This window comes from Scomber scombrus, chromosome 2 (assembly GCF_963691925.1).
Source record: "Scomber scombrus chromosome 2, fScoSco1.1, whole genome shotgun sequence".
NCBI classification, from domain to species: Eukaryota; Metazoa; Chordata; class Actinopteri; order Scombriformes; family Scombridae; genus Scomber; species Scomber scombrus.
The window spans coordinates 26,219,995-26,241,181 of NC_084971.1; the positions used below are offsets into that span (position 1 = coordinate 26,219,995).

General features: G+C 38.8%; 1 protein-coding gene across 1 annotated transcript in view; it reads left to right on the forward strand.

Moving 5' to 3' along the window:
- The window catches only part of dchs2 (dachsous cadherin-related 2), a 31,532-nt gene that overhangs the window by 3,692 nt on the left and 6,653 nt on the right, over nt 1-21,187 (forward strand). The window contains exons 2-16 of the mRNA XM_062426190.1: nt 2,167-2,358; nt 2,445-2,676; nt 3,620-3,856; nt 6,423-7,448; nt 7,542-7,729; nt 8,289-8,388; nt 8,475-8,644; nt 10,140-10,983; nt 11,070-11,309; nt 15,359-15,493; nt 17,711-17,920; nt 18,421-19,281; nt 19,380-19,493; nt 20,264-20,475; nt 20,559-20,710. Coding sequence (XP_062282174.1) covers nt 2,167-2,358; nt 2,445-2,676; nt 3,620-3,856; nt 6,423-7,448; nt 7,542-7,729; nt 8,289-8,388; nt 8,475-8,644; nt 10,140-10,983; nt 11,070-11,309; nt 15,359-15,493; nt 17,711-17,920; nt 18,421-19,281; nt 19,380-19,493; nt 20,264-20,475; nt 20,559-20,710 — 4,913 coding nt within the window. The remainder of the gene's footprint in view (nt 1-2,166; nt 2,359-2,444; nt 2,677-3,619; nt 3,857-6,422; nt 7,449-7,541; nt 7,730-8,288; nt 8,389-8,474; nt 8,645-10,139; nt 10,984-11,069; nt 11,310-15,358; nt 15,494-17,710; nt 17,921-18,420; nt 19,282-19,379; nt 19,494-20,263; nt 20,476-20,558; nt 20,711-21,187) is intronic.

The window sequence follows — 21,187 nt, forward strand, 5'->3', positions numbered from 1 at the left end:
TTGTGTCTTCAAATTGCTTGTTTTGTTTAGTGTCAAAAACCAAAAGATATTCAATTGTACAAAGATATAAAACAGAGAATATCAGTAAATCCCAACAGCTGAGAAACATAAAATAAAGGACAATACAGCTGCAACAATTAATTGCAAGGTCTGATTGCGGTCAGGCCCTCACCATCTGCAACTATTGTGATAATAGAATAATCTTTTTTTAAGCAAAAATGACAAAATTTGTCTGGTTTCAGTTAATGCTTTTATTTTGTAAACATGATTGTAAACTGAATATTTTTGGGTTATGGACTGTTGGTCAGACAAAACAAAAGGTCTGAAAGTGTCACATTTGACTCTGAGAACGGGTATTATGAGTATTATACAGACAAAAAAATGATATAAATGGAACAGATAATTGTCAGATTAATTGATAATTAAAATAATCGCTATTTGAAGCCCTAATCAGCTTGTTTTAGCACTAAAAGCCACACATGTAGTAATTACAACTGTATATTTATGACTTGTTATATTTTAACAGTATACAACTTGTTTATGGCTCACTTAGGCTATTGCAGTATTTAGCGGTTCACATTCACTGCTAATACTGTGTTGACTGTGCAGCTGACACAAATACAACATAGTATGTTACAAATATGTACCTCAACAGTCAGTATACTATGTATAAGCACACGTGGATGTTCCCAGATCTAATGTCAGTTCAAAAGTACGTTGGGTGAGTCATACATCTATTCAGACCAGGATCCGTGTGTGTAAGAGTTTATTCTGATCAGAGTTCATAAAGTCGGAGATGATATCATCTTTATGGCTGAAAGTGAGCGCTCTATCTGTAAAATGTGTTTCTTGTAACTGGCATGTTGAGACATGAAAGGAGCTCTGTTGGATCAAAGACCTGTCCTTTGCTCTGTCTCATGGTTTCTACTGCAGTGATACACCTCAGCCTTTGATTGTGGGGATTTTTTATGCTTTTATTATATTGACCGTCTTCCTCAGAACAAAACCACTGCTATGATTCACGACTACTTCAGAGGTTAAATCTAAACATTAACAGATGGCAGACGACACTACTACTACACTACTGTTAATGACATGTAGTTCAAGGGCTGAAGTAAAAATCCATGTAATTTTAAAATTGAATGAAATACAGCAAACTGTATAAAAAAGAAATCATCTTTATTTCAGGAAATGGAAGGATGAATTAGGGACTGAGTGTGTAGATTGTGCTGACGAGGGCCATGGGATAAACTCAAAAGCCAGAAGAAGACTTAGAAACTTGGTCACTACTTTAAACTTAATAGAAAATATTTCAGTAGTGGAATTTAACTTAGAACAATTGCTCAAGTACTGAATTTATATACTGATTTGAGGTAGTTGACATATTCAATGCTGGACTTTTACTTGTAATTAAGTAATCTTTTTTTTTTTTTTTAGTACCGCTACTTTTACTTTATAGTACCAGTACTGAATAACAAAATAAGAGAATAACAACAGACATTTGGCCAGCAGTCCAAGTCCTCTATACTTACACACAACTAGAATCCCTATTTTTAGTCTTGGTTAAAGCTTAATTTATATACCAGCTACTTAAACAGAAATCATGACAAAATTCATCAGTTACTTTAAAAGTATTGCCTGCTGTAAAACAAAAGCATAGTGATCTCCTGTTACTTTGGCAGAAATGCACCCACCTATCTTTTAAAGATGAAACTCTGTATGAAATGTTACCAACGATGAGCGTCCTTGACACACAATGGAGGTTTATCACTAACAAGATGATGGTTAGATAACAACCCTCTTGTCAAGTTGTGTAAGCAAACATGACTGTCAAACTTGACTATTCAAAGTCCTGAGAACTTGATGTTATTATGTTATATTTGTATATTATTAGGGTTATAATCAAGTGTTCTGTAACAAGAACAAATCATACTGCAAACACTTTAAATCCACTATTTTATTTTTGAAACTTTTTTTTATTTATGAGACTGCATTAGTTGCAGTAGCTTTGATCTGTTGACAAGTTTATTCACCTTTTCAGAAAATTTGATTAGCAAAAAATAAAATAAAAACAGATACCCGTCATTACATTATTACTCTACACACACCTGCTGCATATTTCATTACTGCCCCTCTGATGTTATTATCTGTATGTCTTCTTTTTAGGTTGTAGCCACAGACGCAGACAGCCCTGAGTTCAGCACACTACACTATTCTCTGTCTGATGGCTTCGACAGGCAGGACAAGCACCCCCTCTTCCAAATCCACCCTGAGACCGGAGAGCTGTGCGTCTCCCAGGACATCGATCGAGATACAGGACAGACGGTTCACGACATCCTGATCAAAGCTGAAGATCCAGTGAGTGGATTTCATTTGTTATTAATTAGTTGAATTGAATTGAAGCAGGTATAGGTAACAACTTCTTCTCACTTTTCATTCTTCAGGGAGGTCTGAGCGCTCAAACCTACGTACACATTGAGCTAGAAGACCTTAATGATAACGCTCCAGTGTTCAACCCCGAAGAGTACACCATGAGCATTAGCAGCCATGCACAGCCCGGCACAGAAATCCTCAACGTTATCGCTACTGATCGAGATTCTGGCAGTTTCGGACAGGTCACCTACGATATCCTTCCAGGTGACCTGTCTAATTTGTTTGCACTGGATAAACAAACAGGTAGGTGGACATGGCACACTGTACATCTATGCATTAGCCTTAATCTCAAAGAAACTCTGTAGGAGTGTGACACAACACAGATTTTTTTAGCTTTCAAGCAGAAGGTTGTGAAAAAAAGAAAATCTGCTGACCAAAGATAAAAGACAGATAACAATTCAAAAATCATGAACCCAAGTCACGGATTTCTTAATAATTTGTGGGTCAAGCAACTTTTCAAGGTTCATTTGTCCCCTTTTTTACCATGACTCATCTTAGGCACTTCTTATTTGGACTACAATCATAATGTTCAACAGTCAGCAAGCCTGCAGCACTTAAATCAGCTTCATACCGTATTAACATAAAGTAACAAAGCACTCACACAGGATTTTGGTATTTAACTTGTTGTACAGTTTAAGTGAATTAACCGTATTTGAATGACATCTCGAGCTGCATCGACTTGACAGCTTCTACACGTCCACTCGCTTGTCTTTTACTAAACTGTGTGACTGGCAGTCTCAGTATTCGGGGATAAACGACGACTTACTTCTGTGTAAGTCCTGATAATATGATTGCCAGTGTCACTTCACAGCGGGAATGCTGCAGAAACCCAAAAGCTTTATATCCCCACATGGCAGAGAGTTAGATCGACACAGCCACAATGTAGGACTGTATGACTAGATACAGATTTTAAAAAGTGGAACATATTAACTATTTTTAAATTAGCGTGTTTGAAGTATTTCAACCTGCATTTAACAAACTGAATACAGTATCAGTGGTAGTGTTAATTATCTGGGGTTTGCAGAGTAATGGTTGCTCATATGGGTGGGATTACAAGTTAAATTTAGATGAAAGAAATTAGTCCAGTTCCTGACCTATCTGTCATCATAAAGTTGTATGTCTACAAATGCAGTAAACTAAATGTTGACAAATATGCTTCATTGACTTTATTTTTCTGTCCCTGCAGGAATGCTCTACCTGGCCTCAACTCTGACCCACCTGGGTGCAGCCAGTGTGAAACTCTCTATAACAGCTCAGGATGGTGAGGGCCTGTCCGCAGTCAGACCTGCAGAAGTCACCATCAATGTTTTACCCAGCGCCCAGGCTCCAGCTGTGTTCCAGAGGTCACGCTACACCTTCACAGTGCCTGAAGACACACCTCCTGGCACTTCTGTAGGGACTGTGGAGGCCATAAACCCTGCTGGTGAGTTTACAACTGCCCACCTCATTGTTTTTTTTACACTATTCTGAGAGTTGTTGGGTGAGAGGAGGATTCGTGAGAATATTACCACTGTTGGGTGTGAAAGTAGTCAGATTAAAAACAGTAAAATTATCAAATGCAAAAAGTGCAGATTACTAATAAAGGCAAAGAGAGAAATAACCTTTAATGAATGCATGCTCCAGTAAAAACCCTAAAACCCCAAGCAGTACATTTAGATTTATTGCATTTGGTTTTCTCTCACAGTCCAAAAAAAAAGCAAGTTAAATCATTTCAGAACATTAAATTCAATGACTGGATCAGCTCCAGCCAAGCAGTTGTAAAAAATGAAACTAAAAAAACAATTCTTAACACACTGGACAGAGAAAATGCTTGCTTTCACCGGCAACTTTATTAGGTGCACCTGTAACAACTCTGCCACAAATTCTACGTCTATGAAACTTATTTATGTTCAGTTTTTGTTGACACAGAAAAGTGATAATTGTACTTGATGATTATTATTGAGGTTATAGTGGGTAGTTGTGTTGTACTAGACTGCTTTATATTGAAAGTATTTTTGTCTACCCCATTAATACACACTATGGGGGGGAATATTCTAAACATTGCGTTAGATTGTACAGGTGTACCCAATTAAGTGGCATGTGAGTGTCTATGAGCAGGCTACTTCTATTTATTTTTAATAAGAACTGACATTGTAATGTACGTTGTACCCTTTAAACAAAATGATGCCATTAAAGTAACTTAATATAAGAGCAAATTCTTCAAACTCTGCACATCGCAAGAATTTAATCAGGATTAGTCCTGACACAATGATTGTGACAAAAACAAGCGATCTTTGTTACGTGAAGAGGCAAAGAAGAAGAAGGCTGCAGTTTAATCTTTAATCCTCTTTAACCACATGAACAGATGACAGATGATTAACAGTCAGAGACAATTGCGCAGTATATTGTATCTCTATTGTTAGAGGTTAAAGATAATCCTGTCATAAATTTGCACCTTTGATGGCGTAGGACTTTTTCTGTCACTGTTATTATGAATGTAAATTAAGATATTCGTTTAGGGTGGGCTCATTTGAAGTAGCTGCAGATAAAATTGAGGAGCATATATTATAAGCATAAATAAATTGAAGAGGAGGAGAAGAGAAGAGGAGATGCAGCAGCAGAAAACAATATAATATTTAATCTAACATAGACTGGAGCCTCCTCTCTGTTGAGGGTTTTTGAGCTCCCCAGTTTTCCTGGATTATCTCCTCATAGTCCACTTGTTTTATCATGCCACTAACTCCACTGAGACTCTTCAACAGCTAAATCTCTTGACTGCACTAGACAGTCATTTAAGGTTGTCTAATCACTTAACAGATTAATGCTTGAACTTAAAGTGGAAACAACAGCAACAACAACTTGCTGGTTCAAAGGTTTGCACACAGTGCAAGGGCAACAAACACTTGGAGGGTATTAATGGAGGGGATTGATGGAACGGGTACTGTAATTACTCAATGTTGCTTACTCTCTCTGTGTGTGTGTGTGTGTGTGTGTGTGTGTGTGTGTGTGTGTGTGTGTGTGTGTGTGTGTGTGTGTGTGTGTGTGTGTGTGTGTGTGTGTGTGTGTGTGCTCTGTATCCATGTTCATGTTCTCTTGCATGTTAAAATAGCAGGTTTGCATTACTTAAAGTATGTTTTTCTAACATGTAAGCACATATTTATACCAAAACACACCAGAGACAATGTGAATGAAAATGATGTATAAGGTTGTTTGCAGTCAATTAATCTGCACACTGAGGAAGACAAACATCAAAATACTAATGCGTGTTACTCTGCATTACAAACCAATAAACATGCAGCACATGGGAATAAAAATAAAAAAGAATTTAATTTAAATACAGACCAGTTTAATTCTTTCAGGGTGGCTGCTTTAAATACAATAGTTGAACAGCATTATACATTCATACAAAAAATGTGGTTAAATGTATTTGCCCTTTTCTATTATTTATGTATTCCGTTTTTACTCATTTTTTCCCTTCTTTGTCCTTTTACCCCAGTTTTTTTCTGTCTTTAATTTTCTTTTTCATCTTTGCACAAATCTATGCAAGCACTCATATACATCAACTTTTTTAACTTATTTTTTTGCTCGACAAAACTCTCACATAACTCCTCTTCATCTCAGCTTTCAGGACACCAAATTAAAACTACATGCTATACTTCATGTTTTGTACAGTATGTTGTTTCAAATTAACAAAAAAATATCTCTCATTTACCTCAAGTGGCTTCTAGCTTCGTAGATAGTTTTGGTTTCATTTGCCCAAGTTTTTAGATCTATGTCTCAGACGTTGCTGATTTTTATATTGAATTTTTGAAGTCTACATTTTTACTACTGCGACCACAAAATAAATCTCATTAAAATCTATTGTACTGAGGTGCAGGCAGACCTCAAAACCTGGACAAATAAACCAGGTTTTACATGTCAAAGGGAAGCAAAGGGAAAATGATTCCTATTTTTGTAAATAAATAATGTTTTTCTTTCATCTTTTAATATGATAATCTTTGTCTTCACAGACTCGGAATCTGTATCGTACCGAATTTCTTCTGGCGACCCTCAGGGTTTGTTCTCAGTCCATCCAAAGTCCGGCCTGATCAGCAACGTCAAACCTCTGGACCATGAGTCGCAGCCGTACGCCCTGCTGGTTCTTCAGTCCTTCACTGACACCTCGCCTGTTTACAGCACCACACAAGTCAACATCACTATAGCTGATGTTAATGACAACAGCCCCATCTTCCCAAAACTCAGTGACACCATCACAGTGTCCCAAAATACGCTCCCAGGAACAGTGCTGTTCATCGCTCATGCACATGACTATGACAGTGGAGAAAATGGGAGGGTGCAGTATTATCTCAGAAGTAGCAGAAATGGTATGTTTGTTGTTGACCCCAACCTTGGGACAGTGACACTAAATCAGAGTTTACAAGTGGATCATCAGCAGAGGTACAGCCTGGAAATTGTGGCAAAAGATGAAGGAGAACCATCCCTGAGCTCCACGCTGACCCTCACAGTCAACATAGACCGAACAGCCACTGAAGACAGTCTGGCCTTCGAGACATTAGTCTACCAGGTGGAGATAGGTGAGGGCTACCGGAAAGATTCACGGGTTATCCAGGTGAGGGCGCACAGGAGCCGTGGAGCTCACACATCAAACTCAGGCCTTACTTACTCCTTGGAGGCAGAAACAGGGTTCCCTCCTGCTCCATTTCGGATCCACCCAAAGACAGGATGGTTGTATCTGTCTCACAACCTCGACTATGAGGCAGAATCCATGTTTCGTTTTCGAGTGCTGGCCACAGCGAGGGAGGCCTCACTGGCTAACACCACAGCCACAGCGTTGGTGATCGTACTGGTGCTGGACATCAATGACAACGCTCCAGTGTTCAGCAGTGAGGTGTACTACTTCACCGTGTCAGAGGGATCGTCGCCTCAAGGCTTGGTGGGAACAGTTAAAGCTGTGGATAGGGATTCTGGGAAAAATGCCCAACTGTCCTACATCCTGCTCTCAGATGGGAAGTTCTTCCGCATCAACGCTAAAACAGGTATAACTTTCACATAAATAACAAATCATTTTTTGCCTGACTGTGCAATCATACAATCCTCACCCTTTATCTACCTTCGCTGCACCCTTCCAGGTGAAATCATCAACTGGGTGGCGCTGGACCGGGAGCAGCACAGCCAGCACAGTCTGAAGGTGATGGTGACAGACCAGGGCCACCCTCGTCTCAATGCCACCGCCAACGTTCACATCCTGGTCACTGATATCAATGACAATGCGCCACAGTTTACACACCTGCCTGCCACCAAGGAGCTTAATATTCAGGTAAATGTTTGGATTTTACGTTTACATTGGACTTTGAGAGTCTGTGTGATCCTGGCAGAGTGAATCCTTATGACGATGATGATGATGATGATGATGATAATGATGATGATAATGATGATGATGATAATGATGATGATGATGATGATGATGATGATGATGATGATGATGATGATGATGGTCTTAACAAAATTTGATACAGAGAATAAGAAAATTATAGCACTTTTTAAAAACTTTAGAGTTGAGCAATGCAGAAAACACTAATACAAAAACGATAATCAGATTTTTAAATTTTATTAAGTCTTCCTCTGCTTTCACGTTGCTTATAATATCTGTAATATATATTTTACGTCGCTTTCTTAAAACAGTGTGAACCTTTGAGACTCATCTTAAGCATCAGGAGTTTTCTAAAGGCACTTTTTTAACACAATGTATCATAAATCATTACACTTACATAGAAAAACCATAGATTTTTATTCTTTAAGTGTACAGTTTGGTTAATAAGGTCACATATTGATATCAAATGTAATTCACACGGTACATCTTCATCTCTACATTGCAGATATGGGCTGGTCTACCAGCAGGATCGTTGGTGACCAATATGTTTGCCAAAGACTTGGATGCAGGAGAAAATGGAACCGTTAACTTCTCACTGGTCACAGGTGAGTTGTGAATGTCATGTGCGGTTACAGTATGTGTCTCTTTTATTCACGAGTTGCTCAATGTCACCATCTTGTATTTCTTTCAGTTAACCTAGAAGATGAGGCTTTTAGGCCCTTTGAGATTGACAGTAAAACTGGAGACGTCAGGACAACAGAGCTTTTCAACCAGAGCGCTAAATCATATTACACTCTGGAAGTAACTGCCAGGGACAGCGGAGCCACACCTCTGGAGGACACTGCAGTCATTCATGTACAGGTACAGACTTTCTTCTGCTGAATACTGTGATTTATGTTTTTTAAGTGAACTTCCTGCTGCATTAACGTACTTTGTATGTATCTGATTCTAAATCCGTTTACAATTAGAGTCTTTGAATGATGTTGTAGGAGCCATATATTTGATTTGTGTTTAACTGTAATTTTGCTCCGAGCACTACGTGGGTGAATGGTATAGTTTTGTTTGACTATGCTCAGACAACATCATTTGGACTATATTTGTTTTAACTTGATGTTGATGGAAACTTGATGGAAGTAATGGGTATTTAGTATCCATTGGTGAACACTGTTGAGAAAAATAATTATCATATAAAGTATTGGAAAAAGACTGAATATTGTTTTTTTCTGAGTACACATCTAAACAATTAAGCCCATTAGCAGCCAAAAGTGGCTAAAGTGTGGGACTGTCACTGTAGATGTAATGAGTACATGATTTACTCTTTTATTGTATGTCACTGCATTAGCTTGACCAGAAAAACTCCATTGAAAATATGCAGTAAAGTTAAAATTTACAAAAGATAATTTTTAAAACTATATTTGATATAAAACATGAGGACCACACAAATGCCCCCCCTTTTTAAGAAAGTCTGCGATTCTTAATGTTTAATGTAAGTTTTTCATGTTGATCAGTTTATATGTTTTTATTGCAAAGCATTCTGTCTTCTGTCTTTAATGATTATTTTAGCATAATAATCAACATTAACAACTACAGCAGAAACAGCCATCAGCTTTGGTGGGCAATTTCTTTACCTCTAAATTGAAATACCTACTAATACTTTAAATACCTCTAAATATAGAGATCCTTAAAATCTGGGATACTTTTGTAAATGTTTTATTATTTAGTTAGTTAGTTATTTTCAAGTCAGTTAATAAAAAACTGTATTGCTACTAGTGTCCTTTTATCATGAATTTATGAGTTTGTAGAGATGAGGGTGTGATAACTCATAAAAAGGAAAAAAGAGAGTGAATATTACAACCTGTCATTCATTAACAGTGTATACGTGTGAGATCATATGATACCAAAAAACCCAAATGATCTAATGTGTAGATAAAACCACAGCGTAACCGCCATGGAACCAACTGTAGCCTCTGCAGGAGATATATATAATACACATTTAACAAATGTGCAGAGAGAAGAGATATTTAGTACAAATCCATAAATAGCCTAAGTTTGGCAGCAGAGGGAGACATTTATACTGTAAATTTATAAGAACTCATTTATAGCATGAAGTGATAAGTGTTCAATGTGTAGATCCAGAAAGTTTGACATTTTTCTTTTGCTTCAAATCTCCACCCCTGTTAAATTTTACAACCTTTCGAAGGAGACTATACAATAAATCTCTCTCTTTTGGCTTCTTCCAGCACATCTGTTGGAAATATATGATTCTTTCTGTTTTAACCATTTGTAATTCTACTACTTGTTACATTTTCTTTTCTTTTTGCAAATAAACAAACTTAAAAATGTTTTTCACCTGCAGGTTCATGGAGTGGAGGCTCAGATTGTCCACTCTGACAACCAAAGAGTCAGACGTTTTTCGGTGAGAGAGGACGTGGAGCCAGCGACAGTTATCGGCTCTGCAAGCATTTCAGATAAAGGGAAATTCCACTATTCTATCACAGAGGGCGACGGAAGTGTTCACTTCGGTATCGACAGCTCCTCTGGTGACATATATATAAACCAGCCGCTGGACTATGAGTCTGCCGTGCAGTACTTGCTCGTGGTTCGTGCTGAGGATGTTGGACTCGCTCCAGGAGTGAACGTGTCAGTGCTGGTCAGTGTGACGGTGGAGGATGTAAACGACCACACGCCCTGGTTCCCTGATAAACTGGTGATGTTCGGTCTGCGGGAAGATGTTGCAGCTGGATCACTGGTGTTTGCTTTTAATGCCAGGGATGCTGATGGGACCTTTCCAAACAGTGCCCTCCGCTACTCCCTCACCTTTGACCCTGGACACAGTGCATCATCTTCACGCTTCCCCTTTCAGATAAACCCTCACACAGGGAGTTTGACTGTAGCAGCACCTTTAGACCGTGAGACGACCCCCAGCTTCGCCTTCACTGTAAAAGCCACCGACCAGGCGAAGAGGAAGGACGAGCGTAAACAGACGTCAGTGACGGCTCAGGTCTTCCTGCTGGATGTGAACGATAACCGGCCGGTGTTTATATCAGTGGACACAGTTCAGGTGATGGAGGACGCAGAGGGGGGAAGCCTGCTGCATCATTTTGTGGCCATAGATGGAGATCAAGGTGAAAATGGGGTTGTATCCTACGTCATCATGGCTGGAAACAAAAAAGGATTCTTCACACTGGAGGAGAAAACAGGTAGGATTTGCTTAATTCTCAAAATTTTCCAGTCAAACAAAAAATGACCGTCATTTTCAACCTCCATCTTGGTCCGTCTGCTTTAGGCCTCTTGTTTCTCTCCGCCCCTTTGGACTATGAGAAGCAGCGTGTCCACAGTCTGACCATCCGTGCCGTGGATCACGGCCTGCCCTCGCTCTCCTCCACCCAGACCCTGACAGTGGAGGTGGGGGATGTGAATGACCAGCTGCCTGTCTTCGATCAAGACATCTACAACGCCAGCGTGGCAGAGAACAGAGACCCCGGAGAACCAGTCATCAGGGTTTCTGCCACTGATGAGGATTCAGGTAATAATTACTAGCTTTTTATATCCTCCTGTAGGTTTGAATGTTTGTTAGTCATGAGTAAGCTGCCTTTGTCAAATAAAGTTTAACACTCTTCGACAAGCTTATGTATAATCAAATATTACAAACCATATTTCTGAGAGAAAATTGCCTTCAAATGTATTTATTTCTAATCCATTGATTGCCCAAATATAACAATATATGTTCAGCCAGACACAAAGAACCAGGATGGCCCAGCAGCATTAAAGCTATTTGTCACTGAAGAAAGATTTGATCACATCTGGATGCTTTTGTCCAGAGATAAACACAAAAGCATCTGCTCTGTACATCTAGTAACTCCCTCTGTCTGCTCTCCTGTCTTCTGTTTATTATACTGAGGCTTGACCCTATTTCTGGAGGATTTTCTCATCTAAATCAAGGATCCGTGCATAGAGTATGTCATATATCGTACAGATTATAAAGCTCTCCGAGACAAGTTTGTGATTTTTGGCAATTATAAAAAAAGAAAAAATGACAACAGAGACCGTTAAGAAAGAAACTGAAGTGTGTTTGTCTCTAAAAGCATTTTGATGAGCAGTTCTGATCTTGTAGGATTCAGTTTAGCCTAAAAAAATCATCCTGTGGTAAAAAGGCAGTTTGCTGCCATGGTGCCTAGATGGCAGCACTAGCATATATACTTGGAGCCAAATAGCCTTAAACTCAATATGCATTAAACCAAATAGTGACCCATAAAATAGAATAAAACTAAAGCTATTATAACATTCATGTAGGAGTTGTTTTTCTTTTTCAGTGATACTTCAACCTGTTATTACTTGATGCGTTAAATGGTGAAAATAGGAAATTCCCATACAGCTTTTTCTCTGTTAAAAAGGTAACATAACAATCTCCTTTTATTATTTCTAAAGCGCAGCACCACATGACAAAATCCAGTTGAGCAGCAGCTCGCCCCCTTCCATGTTTTGGTTTAACTTCAGCAGCGCAGTGAATCAAGGTTATCGTCTGTTTAGTTTCACTCCATTAGTCGTTTAATTGAAACCAACCTCTGCCCCTTCCCCTCATGTGTTGCTCCATTTGTGTCTTTTTTATATGCTACATACACTGTACATCCCACCAAATCTCATTCATCTGACCCCTAATCATATTCGCAAATCTACACATCAGCCCTGTTTATTTTAACACGTTGTGCGCGGGGCCTCCTAAATCCCATTTCTTCTCCTCGTGTTGACAGTACGAGTCCTTTTAAATACTGCTGGCACCCGGAGGTGGAGGGCATGTGGCAGGAGGATCTGTACAGGAGGGGTTTTGATGTGAACTAACATTCTTGGGGGTGAGAATTGTCCAAGAACAGCAAGCACACAGCTCCTCTGGGAGATTTGAAAGGTCCTCTCTCATGATGATTTCCATAATCCAAGCCATCTGTGCCAATAGACCCCGTGTTTTCATCTGTCTCCCCAAATCGCCCCGTCTGGCAGCTCAGCCCGCTCTCCCACCAGTCTTATTTGATTATCATTTGCGCTGCTTTTTTTCCCCCAGCGCTCCCCAAAAATGACCATTGTTTTGCGCCTGTGTTAGTGTCTGTATCCACTTTGGAGAGTGACAGCTAAACTTTGTATCACTCTGCACGTCCTTTGTTCAGTAATTGTTTATATTTGGAGGGAATAACTGTTCTTTCTTTGGGGTCACAAGAAAAAAAATACAGTTATTATTCATGAAATCATATTTTTATGGTAAGATTTGATCACCACATCTGTATACATCATTTACATTAAGGTGTGCTAATGTTTTGGGGGTTTTTTTCCTCTCACAATTGTTTGCTAAATATAATCAGAAGTATGAAGAATGTGCTGTTGATGAATATTGAGCATAATCTTTTGTTCTGAGTAAAAAATGAAGTTACACAAAAAAAACTTAAATCGGGGTTTTATTAATCACGTTTGTTATTTGTGTCTGTTTTATATTTTGCAAAGAGGCACAAGTTTCATGGCAGATATTATACATTCCAAGACTAATCAATGTATTGCTTTGTCTTTAAAATATCAGGAAATGATGAAAACTGCCTGTTATAATTCGTCAATCTGACTTCTTCAAACTGCCTGTTTTGCATGACCAACAATCCCAAACCCAAAGCTTTTCAACATTCAATGACTTAAAATAGGAAAACAGCAAATCCTCACATTTTAAAAGCAGCAACCAGAAAACATTTGATGTTTTTGTTTGAAGAAAAACTGAAACGATTAAATGATGATCGGAATAGTTGCCATTTTAATTTATTTTGATCGATTAATCAACTAAACTTTTCAGCTGTATTCGAAGAGGACATTAGTGTAGCTCACAATCCTTCCTAGCCGTTAAATATAAAACTGATGTAAGAAGTATTTTTCAATGAATAAATAAAGAAATAAAAGGCTAATCATCAAGGGATGCACCTAAAACACTGAAATATATATTTAATTACTGTAAAAATGAAAAGTAAAGTAGAAACTAAAGCCCATATTTCAGAAAACAAGCACATCTTGGCGTTCATAAATGGTCACTCATCACACTTTTTAGACAGCTGAAAACACCTTCCTAATGAATCGGGAGTCAGTCCAGTTAAAGAAACGCTCGCAGTAAAGTTATTACTCCAACCTACAAGAGCACGAACATTTAAGTTTACTCAAATTACAAAGAAAACAGATTTTCTCACTTAGTTCCAGTTGTATCCAGCCATGCGGCGAGTTTTGGTTTTTATTTGTCCAGATTCTGAGAAATATGTCTCTGAGATTTTTTGAGGTGAATAAACTATTGTTTGTGGTGATCACAGAGTTTAAAAGTGACAAAAAAAAATCAAGCAACATCTCTGAGCAGAAACAGACTGAGAGACAAGCTGTGAGCAGTTTTTATAGTGACCTATTTGTACTTTTGACAGTTTCTGCCGAGATTCTCTGAAACTGATATTTAAAAAATTCACACTCTGTAGCAGCTACTGGGCACCAATGAGCTTCACTATCATAGTTTGTGTGTAAGTTAAGTGCTATCTTGTATTTCTATTGGTCGATGTTTGACTTGAACTTTGGAGAAACAGTGACAGACTAGAGCAGCACGGCAGATAAAGGTATAAAGGTCAGCCCCCCCCCCCCCCCCCCCCCCCCCCCCCCCCTCCTGTCAGGGTTTGGAGGTGACACATGATGTTTTGTGATGGTTCTGTTTTCAATTTGGTGATCAGATCAGTCCTTTCTGGAACTGAAGCAGCCATAAATATAAACTCACCTGATGAGGTGCTAAACGGAATATCTGTTTGATTTAAAGGAAAAAACAAAAACAAAACAATTTTATCAGTACTGATTGAAAACATGAACTATTATAGGAAGATCGGAGCTTGTATTACACTGGGACATTTTGATGATTTCATATGTGTTGGCTTTTCTTGTGTTGAAAAAATCGTAATCATTCCCAGGCTGAATATTCCACATTCGCCACGGAAGAAGATATTTGGAATAAGCAGAAGATTAGATGCTACATTCACATTTAAAGATATTATTACACAGAACCATACATGAAATATAATTCACAGAAAAGGCAGACCTGAGGTAGGCAGGTAAATGTTCAGTTAAAGAATGATTTGATTTGCTTATTTGGAAGAAATAAGTTGGCTTTTTAATCAGTAGATTTCTGACAGTTTTGGCAGCTTGTAGTACCTTATATCTTTCATAATAGCACATTCCTCTCATGTAAATCCTTTTAAGATGGTTTTTTTTTATATGTGGATTTGTACAATATTGTGTCCACTTGCCTTCGGCTCAGCACTTCTGGCTGTACAGTACAATCTGACATGGGATCTTCTTGGATGTTGTGGCTTTCTAGTGTCTGAGCTCACAATCTGGGAACAGCAGGACACAATTTAGTCACTATAATACTAATAATAGGACCTGCTTTTTTCTTTATTGCCTAGTTTTAGTAGTTGTTCTCACACTTTTTTTAAATGAAGATATATTGAGGCTCATAACAGTGTTTAGTCCGGCAGAGCATGTAAAACATGTACATTTACCTCCTTGTTTGTTTCTGTCCCTCAGAGGAGAACGCTGTGGTGTGGTACAGTCTGCTGCCGGGTCCCGGCTACGAGCTCTTCAGCATCAACCCTTACACCGGTCTGATCACCACCACCTCCTACCTGGACAGAGAGCAGCAGCAACATTTCACTCTCAGAGGTAGGATATTTGAACAAGCAAACCTGCCAAAATACACACATGAACACACGCACTTAAAATCTGCTTCACCAGAAATGACAGAAATGTAAGCATAAATGGTGGTGTGAAAAGGGGTGATTTTCATATTTCAATTTCACTTTGCTTCAAAGGCTGCTTGTTTTTTGTCATTTAAGAACATTCCTACAACTTTGTGCACATGTCACTGCTTCTAAAACCCATTTGAGATAAAGTAAGAAACATTTGAGATAAAAAGGTTTCCTGTAGCATTTTCTAGTAGAATTAACCTTCCTCTACTGCAAAAAAGAAGCACCTTCACCTATGTCAGAAGACATACTTACATTTGGTTTATTAAGTTTTAATCACACAGCAAAGACTACATATTTAAAGAGTGAGGCAGCTGTTTTAAATTGTGTTAGTAACTATATTGATAACAAAATGTGGCTTTGATTCAGCTCAGCAGGTGACAGTGATTGATTTGTCTCATTATATATTCACTGCGCCATAATTAATCAGAGCGGCATGTTGCAAAAAAAAAGAAAACCTGCAAAGTTTTTACAAGTTGGGAAAGTTATCACAAATAACCCGATCAGTCCTAAATCTGTGTTGATTTTTGGGAAAAGAATTCATCGCTACATTGCAAGTCAGACACCAGGATTATGACCAGTTGGACACATGTTTAAAGCTGCATCAAGTTGATTTAATTTAAAGTTGGTACTGTAGACTTGTATCATTGATGGTTGTGATCAGATGGTGCTGTAGTGTGGGGCTGGCAGCGCTCCGCTAACTAATATCCTTGGGGAAATCCTGGATAAAAAGGTATTTTAAAGATATCTCTTGATATTGCTGGATATGACCCTGAGGATATAAGCACGTCCACAGCCGACTATTTGAAAGACTGTGATTCTGTTATTTGCTCAATGTTCCTTTTGTAGCATTTGAGTCAATCTTCCTCCTAAAGGGTTATAAAAACATCTAATATCGATATTAAAACAAAAAATAAAGCACATAAAGACATTTTTATCATTCCCTGCACCTCTCTGGTTCTCATTCGCTACTTTCTTTCTTGTCATGCTTCACAGCCAAAGTCGTAAAGAATTTCAAGGTCTGCCTCGACATTATTCAGCAGATTGATTTATAAACAGTAGACTTTTAAAGAGCGGCGGTACAGTACGTATATCTAACCTCTACTGACTGCTTCTGCACCCGCAACTTTTTTGAAGTGTTTGCTTTCACTCTCTCGTGGGGAAACACAGTAATTACATTTAAACTATTCAGCAGTGTTTAGTGATAAAGTGCTTTCAGATGTTTTATCATAATATTTGTACAGTGAGCAGTATGACGAACAATTAGATCTAATAACGAAATATAATAACAGGCAAGTCTGAATGTCTTGAAGTCGTGCCAGAATCACACAGGGCTTATTGGGAAATACCGAAATATGTGGGGACAATTTTCTCTGGCCGCGGATGAATTTTGGAAAGAAATAAAATACCAAGTTCTTTTCAGCAAGTATTAAAATCTGTCGCAGTGCACTTTATGTTGACAGGATTTTTTTTTTTTTTTAAGACTCTGTACTGCTATTAAAAATGTAATCTGGTTTCAGTCTTCAGCACAGATGGCGCCAATAAGATTTTTTTCTCACTGCTGTGTTTTAGATTGAGAGTACCGAGCAAAACTGTGTATTTCATATTACACGTAATACTTGTGTTTTCAATATATAGCCTACATTATATTATCATTGAAGGAGCTATTATAACAACACTCCATAGTCTCCTAAAGTTATTCACCATTAGCTATATTTTTCCTGTCCATTTGGTTTTTAAGTATAACTTGTCTTTAGTTGGTGATTCTGTGTGGATTTATGTCCAGAAAGTAAATGGTGTTCTCACAATGCTCCCGGTTCATTTCAGGCCAGTGATATTTATTGCCTGTCATATCACTTTCTCTCTCTCACCTACTGTTTCCTGTGTCCCTACTGTAGCCTGCTAAAAGGGCACATTTTTAAATAACAGAAACCATTTTTTTAAATGAGATACCTGATGTTTTTTCAAGCAGCAACAGATCAGTTGCTAATAAAAATTACATTTTCAAAATGTGAAAAATTCGATTACTGATTTTACATGACAGTTAAAATTAAGTTTAAATGACTTTAAGATTTCTGATGCAATACGTTGGAGAAGAGTCAGAGTTTGAATTGCTTTTAATTCTTGTCCTCAGTCCAGGCTCGTGACAGCAGCACTCGGCCTCTTTCGGGCACCGCCACAGTACTTTGCTCCGTGCTGGATGACAATGACAACGCTCCAGAGTTCATGCAGTCATCTTTCCAGATCAGCCTGCCGGAAAATCTGCCCCCCGGGATCATCCACACTGTTCAGGCCTCCGACCCAGACCATGGAGAAAATGGAACAATACACTACTCCATACTAGGTTAGGAACACAGATATTACTCTGTATACCAAACTATTTGAATAGTATTTTTGTTGTCTAATAGAACAAGAAACCAAGCAATTATGCAGGTTATACACACATCCCTGGGTTACCTAAAATTATTTGGAAGAGAAAACAAAGACTAATGGTAAAATTATTATCTAAACTGTTTGTTGTAAGCATCCATCACAGTTCAATTTGGAGCTATCGTACATGCAATAGCATTTCAGGTGCTCTCACTCTTTTACCTTACCTTAAAATAGAAAGCTTTAAATTATCTGGCAAAATAACTGGCTCGTTTACAACCTCTCTGACTGCTCATGTCAAACTTTTTCATAGCTATGTTGTTGAATTTTTGAGATCTCTGCAATTACAGTGTGAACATACCAATAGAAATAATTTCCAAATATACAAAAACAAGCCCAAATTATAATAAACCAAAACTATCCTTTAATTTCTGTCCACTTTTGGGTTGTGACTACATCTCTGATTGTCTTTAGGTGAGGACTACAGAGGTCGCTTCACCATCAACAGTCACACAGGTGCTGTCAGCACCACGCAGGTCCTTGACCGTGAAGAAAGTCAGAATTATACACTCGACATACAGGCCCGTGACTACGGCCCCTCTCCACTCAGCTCCTCCACCCAGCTCCAGCTGGTGCTGCTGGACCAGAACGATAACATCCCATCCTTCACTCGTAAGAGCTACCATACCTCCATCACCGAGGGTCTACCTGCAGGAGCTGAGGTCCTGCGTCTTACTGCCCTGGATCCTGACGAGGGGTCCAACGGGGACATAACCTACTCGTTGACAGAGGACAGCAGCCAGGGGGCCTTCTCAGTCGACCCTTCCACAGGTGTGATCCGCACCACCAGGTCTCTGGACAGGGAGAGCAGGACCCAGTACACCCTCAGAGCTGTGGCTACTGACGGCTGCACTCAAGGGCCGCTGAGCTCTGTGGCTTCAGTGACCATACAGGTGGAAGATGTGAATGACAACGTGCCAGTTTGTGTCCAAAATCCCATTAACGCTTGGGTTTCCATGAGGACTCTTCCAAACCAGATAGTCACCGCAGTGACAGCAACAGACGACGACCAGGGTGAGAATGGCACGGTGCATTTTATTTTGTCTGATGAGGACAATCTGTTTGACATCAACGGTGAGACTGGTGAGATTTCACTGAGGAGACGAGTGAGAGCAGGTTTCTCTGGGAGGAAGCTGCAGGTTGTAGTTTCAGACAGAGGACAACCTGCTTTAACCTCCACCTGCCTGGTGTTCATCCACCTGAAGGGCGAACACGAGGGTCTGCAGTTCACAAACAAAGTGTACAACGTCACCATCAAGGAGAACAGCAGAGCTGGTAGGTTTGCGCACTTCTATTTCTGTTTTTTTCTGTCTGTTTGTTTCTTCCGATAACATTGAATACCTCATTAACATTTTCACTCTGTTTTTGTAAAGGCACTTGGATTACAAAAGTTGAGGCCAGTGACCAAACCAACAGCAGACAAAGGATCACATATACCATATTTAGTGGCAACGAGAATCACATTTTCTCCATTAATCGTCACACAGGTAAAAAAGAAAAAAAAACATGATTTTGCTTACAGAAACATGGTTTTCGTTCCTCTTTTTTTCTGTCCATCCAAAGTTGATGCAGTTCATTGGTTATCACTCACAGATGGCATTCTTTCATTATGCATTTGCAGGAACGTCATGCATGTTTTTGTCTTCATTGGAATTATGTAAGGGCACAAATTGTCATTCAATCATCCATTTTATTTTCCACTAAAGTATCCAGAAAATATCTTTAATATCCAGTTTCCATTTTGTTTTGTTTCTGACCAGTGAAAGCTGCCAATCCAACCTCACTATTTTTTTGTATCTTTCTTCAAAAATCCGTTTCAACTTATCTTGTCCATCTTGTTGTTTATATACAAGTATTTCCTAAAGAATTATGATTGTTTCCAGCCTGATTTTATCACGTCGTAGCCCAAATCTTCAGTTTCATGTCTGCAATAGCATAGACACAGTTACACAACAATCAAATAACACAATTGTGTCAGAGTAGGACTGATTACTTTTGGTTTCTACAAAAACATGAAACTATGTTCAGTTGTGTTTTTCTTTCCATTACGTCCTCTTAATTTTCTAAATCTGTCTTTTTGATCTAAAAAAGGCCACAGTAGAAACATTATTCAGTTTTTAATATTGTAGTTTTGAATATATTATATTTAAAAAAAACGTTCCACCTTGGCCCACCTAGCCCCTAAAATGGGCTATTCCACTCCCGCTGTTTTCTGCAGTTTTTTTTGGCATAACCCAGTTTTTTCCCTCTCATGCAGGCGAGATCCGCGTTCAGAAAGATAACTCTCTGGACTTCGAGGTGAGCCCTCAGATCGAGTTGGTGGTGCTGGCTGACAACGGGCTGCAGACGGCTCACTGCAGGGTCTCCATCAACCTGCTGGACATCAATGACAACGCACCGGTGTTTGAACACAGCAGCTACAGAACAGCTGTCTGGGAGGGTCAAGTTCACAACACCTACATTATGCAGGTATACACAATGGCATATATTTTATTGTGATAACTGGTGAGATTATGCTTTTTATGACTTACTACCTCTCATATTTTCTCCAGGTGTTTGCTTCTGATGCTGACAGTGGCATAAACGGGCAGATTGAGTTTGCAATTGTGTCTGGTAACCATAACAACGCATTCATCTTGGACTCTGTTCGTGGGATTCTTGCCACTAATGTTTTACTGGACCGGGAAATCACCCCTTCATACAAGTAAGCTGACATAACACATTAAATTGTATTCCTGTAACCATTTTTAATATGCATGATATTTGAGACAACATTTATATGCTTGTACTTTGGAAATAGAGAAGAAAAGTCATTTTTGTGTTCTAGCTAGCCTCTGTACCACTAGCAGCTGTGAGTTTCTCACTGAGAGTGTCTTTCATTTGTTTATTGTCCATCTTCAAACTTAAATGTGAATCTACCCCTGTATTAAACTTAAAAAGTTTGGTGTCAGCAACCACACATCCTTCTAAAGACACATCCAGTCTTTGTAAGAATATACTTCAAAGATTCATGAAAGATGCAGTTGTTGAATGCCAACACAATAATCACTGTTTAATCTTCATTAAGAGAGGGGAATAAGACTTCTTTATTAATTTGAAGCAGTTTAATTGGGAAGTAAACTTTGCTACTGTGTGTGGTCTAGTCACGGTGAGACAGCCAAAGTAGAATTATGGCGTCGCT